The sequence below is a fragment of the Chrysochloris asiatica genome, unplaced genomic scaffold (genome assembly GCF_000296735.1).
Source record: "Chrysochloris asiatica unplaced genomic scaffold, ChrAsi1.0 scaffold00139, whole genome shotgun sequence".
NCBI classification, from domain to species: Eukaryota; Metazoa; Chordata; class Mammalia; order Afrosoricida; family Chrysochloridae; genus Chrysochloris; species Chrysochloris asiatica.
In genome coordinates this window covers 5,626,064-5,633,915 of record NW_006408657.1, presented here as the reverse complement: position 1 = coordinate 5,633,915, position 7,852 = coordinate 5,626,064, and the positions used below count along the sequence as shown (strand labels likewise).

Here is a 7,852-nt window from a genome sequence, read left to right as displayed (position 1 = left end):
TCTGTCCATCATTAAAAATTTCATCAGTCTATAGAACTGAGAGTCCAGATCTCAAAATTTTATCTGTCATTAGGATCTATGACATTACGGCGACAAATCGGGCAGGTGGAGTTTTCAGCTAGCCAGGGATCGATACAGTGAACATGATATTGGTGGGAGCAAGGGAGTATGCGTAGTTTGTTTCCTTCGGTGAAATCGGATATGCAGACACTACAGGATTTTAATGCATCATGTTCACAGAACGATCTAATTTCCAAGTTGTCAATCTGTTCTGTAGTGAGTCCTCTGGGTTGATCCTGATTATTTTCATTTACCTGATGATTTTCATTTAGTTGGAAAAACTGAGCCAAGTCAAAAAAGGTCCAAGAGTCATTTTCATCAAATAGTACTGGGGACTCGTATTGTACCTGTTGCCTGGCCTCGGATTCATCACTATCTTCTAAAAACTGTGAAATGATGCTTGAGTTTTCGTCACTAGAGCTAGATGTTGAACTAGACCTGGAGCTGGAGCCTGAATTGAGAAATGATGCAATATTTGAACTGTAAATAATGCTAGGGTTTGAATTTGAATGAGAATGGCTGATACCATCAGAAGTGCCAGCACTTTCATTGTCTGAATCTGTAAGTTCCCTATTGTGACTTGAAACAGAGTCACTAGGCTCTGAATTAATATCATTGTGTGTAAAGTTGTTTGAATCATTAAATCCTTCCATTATTTGTCTTAATGTGCTACGAATTGCACTAGATTCCATATCAGTTAAGGCAGTATCTGAAGTTGCACGACTGGCGATTCTCATGGTATGGATACAGGTTCTCACACCTGGTTGATGAAATTGTGAATACAAATGCCTAAAACCTTCTTCATCTTCGTAAGTGATAGCATTGCCAGTTGTCTGAGATGTTGACGGGGTTCTACCAGCTATGTTGTCTCTCTCCCAGTGTTCTCCAGGATGAATATGCCTTACTTCAGGATCTAAGTATGTGGCTGGATTTCTCTGTCTTGATCTCCAAGACTCATCATTGCTCATTGTTTCTTCAGAAATTTCCCCTTGAGGGACATCTCTTCTGTCAGAAGTTGTAAAAAGACTACTATGTTGTAATTCATCTCCAGTTAATTGCTCTCTCACTGTTTCCTGTGGCTGGTTTCTAGAATAAACCTCAGTCTCATTGATTAGAGGATGTTCAAAAGTCTGAGATGAGGTAATATGATGAGCTCTTTGTAAAAATTCATTCATTGGATTCATAGGCAGCCCGCTTTCAACTCTCATTCTGGTTCTGTAGTCTTCTGGACTCCTAGTTCTTGGTCTTCTTATAGCTCTGGTAGGAACTGATGATGATAGGAGCTGATGGAGCGTTGGTGTTCTATTTTGTTCTAATAATGATTCCCATGAAGATGTTGATTCAGATAGTGGATTTTCCACTTGTTCTGGACTCCTACTTCTTGGTCTTCTTATAGCTCTGGTAGGAACTGATGATGATAGGAGCTGATGGAGCGTTGGTGTTCTATTTTGTTCTAATAATGATTCCCATGAAGGTGCAGATTCAGATAGTGGATTTTCCACTTGCCTTTGGCTGTTATTTTCCGTATTTTCCTCCCTAGAGTATTCACTCTCTTGATTTGAACTATTATTGTTAAACCTTATTTGTAATCTTGATCTGTAACCACCATCAGGATCAGTGTGGCTCACTACTGTCCAAGAGTAGTTTCCATTTTGCCCACTTCTTACCACATTTCCAGCTTGCTGAAAAGAGTTCATCCAGTTCACAAGGGCTCTAGTAATAGATGCTTCATCAGAAAGGTTTCCTTCACCTTCACCTTTTAACAAAAAATGAGGGAGGGAGAAAGAAAATGCTAAAATTAGGACATTAATGAAAAAAAAGTTTATTGCAAAAACAAACAAAAATGAGAATTTAAAGAGTCAAATGTTTTAAATGGATTTTACATTTATAAAGTTATCTTTTGTAAATGAGGCAGGCAAGTTTCAATTTGATATTGAAAGAGTAAATTAATCCTGGAGCAAGTTAGATAATTTCTTTTAAGGGAATCTGGAAGAAGTTTATTTAAAATATCTCGTCCTATACAGAGCCTAGCATACTCTATGGGGAATGGAGTAATGTCCAAAGACAGCTTTTGTCTTTTTAGTCCACTATCAAACCACCAATGCAATTAATAAGTTAATTAAGCATTAGTAAGGTACAAAAGAGATTTCTGAAAGTTCATGGAAAATTGGAATTAAGGGGCAGAGTAGGTAGATACACTGAGGACACAGGAACCAAGTGAATTAGATATGAATGTTGTTGTTGTTGTTAAGTGCTGTCGAGTCATTTTGACCCACAGCGACCCTGTATAGGGTTTCTGAGGAGCAGCTGGTGAGCTTGAACCGCCAACCTTGCCGTTCAAATGGCTTTGCAGTCTCGTGTATTAACCCACAGCGCCACCCCAGGACTCCTAGAAACAGACAGTGGATGGTGATTCTGGAACCATGAACCTCACTGGAAAGGATAGAGAGGTGGAGGTGGATTTAGTGCCGACTGAGAGGAACCTGAGCAGGACTGGTGAGAGAGGAGATAGAAATGTGTGCTGTTGGCTGGCCTGGTGTGATGTGGCCATCTTGAGCTTTCATGGCTGTTGTTGGCTGACACAGTGACCTAGACCCACAGATGAACATCCTTTGCTCTGCCTGTGTGCGAGCTCCAGGCCTACCACTCCCATGTTTGGAGGTGCATGAATTTAACCTCATCATATTTGCTATTGACCTGCTAGCCACAAGGTCAGTGGTTCAAACCCACCAGTGGCTCCTTGGAAATCCTATACAGGGTTGCTATGAGTTGGAACCGACTTGATGACAATTAACAACAACAACAACTTATGTGTGATTGCTGTTGTTTGTTTTTGGGAGTTAGCAATTGTGCCCATACGACCCAGCCTTATCCTTACTTCCTGCAGCTCCATTCATTGGACAAGTGCCACTTCCCACTCCTGTACTACCTGATCAATAATAATGAGCAGTCAACAGCAGACAAACCCATCCTGCACTACATTACACAAACAACGAACAGAGAATTGCATAGCCACTTCCAGTCTCTATCACACCCACCAGGAGACAGGTGGTGAGTGCCTGAGAACACACCTATATATAATCATCTATTAAATATAAATACAACAATACCACAGTGTCTGGAATACAATAGATCATTTCAGTTTACATGAATAAATAAGACAGTGTCTCAAACAAGTGACCAAAATACAGAGCCAAAAAATATAATACCAGAAATGGTATTAGAACTATCAGATAGAACTTAAAAAGAATGATCTTTAGGTACCTTCAATGAATTGAGGTAATGATTGAGGAAACTGCAGATGAAATTAAGGAAAACACAGACAGGATTTTAGAGTAATTCAGGAAAACACTATAAGAACAAATTGACAAAATAAATGAAATTAGGGGCCATACAAAAATAGCAAATAGAAATCCAGAAGATTATTACCAAAATTTTATAGAAATAAAGAATACATTGAAGGGGCAAAGAAGTACAATGGAAAGCTGAATTGATGAGCTTGAAGAAGACAAATCTCTCAATAGTCATTTGCCAGAGAAACCAGAAAAACAAAGGAAAAAAAAAATCAAAGAGAGCCTAAGAATTATGTGGAACACCATCAAGAAGAACAATTTATGTGTGGTTAGAATTCCAGAGCAAGGAGAGACAAAACAAAGAAAAAAAAAACTTTAGAGAAAACTGTCAAAGAATTGTTTGAGGAAAAATGTCCCTAACATCATCAAAGACTAGAAGAAATGTGTTCAAGAAGTTGAATGAAATCCAAACAGGATAGATTCCAAAAGAAAATCACTAAGACATATTGTAATCAAAATCTTCAAAACTAAAGAGGAGGAAAGAATCCTGAGCGCAGCCCAGGAAAAATGAAAAGCTACCTACAAAGGAGAACTAATAAAACTAAGCTCTGAATTCTTCATGCAAACAAGAAGACAATGGGATGACATATCTAAAATTCTGAAAGAAAGAAAAAAAAAAATTCCAACCAAGAATCATATATCCAGCAAAATTATCCCTCAAAAATGGTGGCAAAATTGGGTAAACAGAAATTAAAAGAATTTATAAAACCCAGACGAAGCTTACAGAAAATACTAACAAGAGTTCTTTGGCTAGAAGACCGACTATAGCAAGCAACAACCTGGGATTAACATATATGACAACATCATGCACAACTCAACCCACACATAGAAAGTACAATGACTCGACAAGACTCAAAAATGGGAAACAGGGATAGTCATTTATAACAAAAACACAAAAGTGAAAAGAGGGAACTGTGTAGTTAAAGAACTTCCAGATACAGAGGAAATCAAATATATTTCATGAAAAATGTAAATTAAATGAAAATAAACCTAACTATAACCCTAAATGGGACCAAGTAGCCCTAGCCCAAATCCTAACATTAACCCTAGTACTAACCACAACAACCCTGATACTACATGAAACTCTAGGCTTAGCATAGATCTAGCCATAAACCTAACCCTAACTCCTTACTCCTCTCCTATCCGCCACCAAAAAGAAAATTGAAATGAAAAGATAATGGAATTTTTCCATGAACCTTTTATAGTCCCTTCAATACAGTTGTTTTTGTTTTTGTTATGTGCCGTGGAGTCGGTTCCGACTCATAGTGACCCTGTACAGGGTTTCCGAGGCTGTAAATCTTTACGGGAGCAGAAAGCCTCATCTTTCTCCCGTGGAACAGCTGGTAGTTTCGAAATGCTGACCTTGCAGTTTACAGCCCGATTTGTAACCACTACGCTACCAGAGCTTACCGTTACCAGTATTTTAATTCAAATAAACATTTTTGTCAAATTTTCATTTATCTACATAATCTTCTAGCCTTTTAAGCGCCTTTGATGATACATATACACCCCAACTCCAAACGTGCTGCTGTCATGTCAATTGCAACACACGTGACTCCATAGAACAGAGGAGAACATTGTCAGTGAGTTTCCAAGGCTGTACATTTTGATAGGAGCAGATTGCCAGATCTTTCTCCTAAAGAGAAATGGGTTGATAGGCTGGCACTGCTGACCTTTCAGTTAGCAGCCGAGAGCTTTAAACACTGTGTCACCAGGGTTCCTGATAATCAGAATGTATTGAAATACAAGACTTTTGTTGTTGTTATGTGCCGTGGAGTCAGTTCTTACTCATAGCGATCCTGCACAGGGTTTCTGAGGCTGTAAATCTTTACAGGAGCAGAATGCCTCATCTCTCTCCCGAGGAGCCGCTGATAGTTTCGAACTGCTGACCTTGAGGTTGGCAGCCCGACTTGAAACCACTACGCTACCAGAGCTCCTTACAAGATTGCTGTTGGCATTACCAAAATATAATGTTTATAGGTTTGAAAGTATTTCAATGCCTTTCATTGAATTGACGTTCAGATCAAATGAACAGATTGAATCTAGCACCCAATATAAAGGCATACTCAAAAACCACACTGTAAAAATGAATTCTATTTCACACAGGGTCACAGCAGACCTGAGGTTCTCTGCTGCCATTGTGACTCATAGCCATCCTATAGAACAGAGTATGACTGCTCCAGAGAGTTTCCAAGGCTGTTGATCTTTACCGGGGCAGACAGTTTCATCTTTCACCCTCAGATCGGCTGGTGGGTTTGAACCTCTGACCTCATAGTTAGCAGTCCAACAGTTAATCCACTGAGCCACCATGACTCCTTGGACCTGAGATTAGAGCAGAGTTTCTAACTCTCAGCACTCCTGATATTTTCACAGAGATTTGTTGTATGTGTGGCTGTTTAGTGTCTTGTAGGATGTTTAGCAGCATCTCTGCCCTCTGCCAGTAGCAGACGAAATGACCTTCAGTTGAGAATCACTAGAATAAATATGCCTCCGAAATCTAATAGAAACATTCTTTGTTCCTATTGTTGTTGATATTACGTGCTGTGGAGTCGGTTCCGACTCATAGCCACCCTGTACAGGGTTTCCGAGGCTGTAAATCTTTACGGGAAAAGAAAGCCCCATCTTTCTCCCTCGGAACATGTGATAGTTTCGAACTGCTGACCTTGCGGTTCGCAGCCTGATTCATCATAATCACTATTCTCCCAGAGTTCCTTTTGCATCTGGCCAATTGATAATGACAATGAAAACCTTTGATACTCTAAATATACATAATGGGAGCTGTCAGACCTTGTTGTGACAACCAAAATGTCTCTATACATCACCAAATGTTCCCTGGGGAAGGGGGAAGAAATATCTTACCCACTTTAGAACCACTTATTAGAACCACAATAAAAATACAATATTTATTTTTGCTGGTGAGAAATGTCTGTATAGAAGCAATGATTCAGAACATGGAAAACTTCCAGTGGCGCTAGGATAGGGGGGTGTGGGGAAAGAGAGATTATATCTGTGTCCCAATTAAAACGGTAAGTGCCGACAAGTCAGTTCCAAATCATAAAGACCCAGTATAGGGTTTCCGAGAAGCAACTGGTGAGTTTCAACGGCCTGACCTTGTGGTCCACTGCTTTATACTTCAGTGCTACACCAGTACCCCCCCCCCCCCAATTAAAATGTTAAGTGCAGTAGTGGTTGCGACTCATAGCGACCCTATATAAGGTTTCGAAGAGCAGCTGGTGGGTTTGAATGCGGACCTTGTGATTCGCGGTCCAGTGTTGATCCTACAGCGCCACACCAATGGTGGGGGTGGGGGTGGTCATGTGCCGTGGAGTCGTTTCCAATTCATAGCGACCCTGTACAGGGTTTCCGAGGCTATAAATCTTTACGGGAGCAGAAAGCCTCATCTTTCTCCAGCGGAGCAGCTGGTAGTTTCAAACTGTTGACCTTAAGGTTCGCAGTCCGATTCATAATAACTACACTACCAGAGCTCTGTACAGTGCCACACCAATACCCACCCTCAAATTAAAACAAAAAGAACCAATTTTTATATTGTCACCAACATCAATACCAGTTTTCTTTTAATGATCAGTTATTTAGTGATTAATTAACTGATTACTTAGTGATTACTCTCAAATTAATTTATATCATTTCTGAATAATCTTTAATATTTACTGTTATGAAATTTCTCATCCATTTTACCACTTCCCATAGCAAAATATACTTCAATTTTTACCTGAGCCTTGTGGTGGTGGTGTTGGTGGCGGTGTTGTTGTTGGTGGAAGTGGCGGTGGTGGCGGTGGCTGTGGCGGTGGCGGTGGCTGTGGCGGTGGCTGTGGCGGTGGCGGTGGCGGTGGCGGTGGCGGGCCCTCTTTAATTTCTCGTAGTCTTTCCAGCAATTCTTCTTCAGTACTTTCACCTGGGTTACCTAACAAATTGTTATTCCTCATAATCCTGTAATCATTTTCACTTAGATCATTTACAAATCGATAGAAAGCTTCTTCACGAACTAATCGGTCCACCTGACTTATACAGTGGCTCTCAGATTCAGTTTCACTGTCTTCGGAATCTGAATTTTCCATCTTGATGAACAAGTGGAAAACTATCTTTCAAGACATACTATTATTGAAAAATAAACTGAATTTTACGTTTGGGTACGTTCTACGTCCGTTTTAGTGTCCGGATCCAACTAAGTTGGCTCCGACACCAGAGAGGCTTCAAGAGCCTCCGCTACTCTGGCGGGCTTCTGGTGACTGTCTGGTAGCGGTCCGCCTCTAGTCCAGTGCTTTATAGGGGCTGTTGCCTAGTTACCACCACCTCCCCATTGTTACAAATCAAATACTGGTTTCAAGTTAGGTTTTACTTCATTCAAATCTGGCAGACTTGCTGAGCATTTATTGCGTTGTAAACATTGTCCTCAGTGTCTTCCCACCCACAGGAGCCTG

The 7,852-nt window shown here is 40.4% G+C and overlaps 1 protein-coding gene across 1 annotated transcript; it reads right to left on the bottom strand.

Annotated features, from left to right (window-relative positions):
• Positions 1-59: 59 nt before the first annotated feature.
• Positions 60-7,489, bottom strand: LOC102817304 (E3 ubiquitin-protein ligase RLIM-like). Its single transcript, XM_006870150.1, has 3 exons — positions 7,144-7,489; positions 1,728-1,816; positions 60-1,190 (listed from the first exon to the last, which is right to left on the bottom strand). Exons 1-3 carry the CDS (start codon positions 7,487-7,489, stop codon positions 60-62), a joined length of 1,566 nt encoding a protein of 521 aa, XP_006870212.1.
• Between the last annotated feature and the right edge of the window lie 363 nt (positions 7,490-7,852).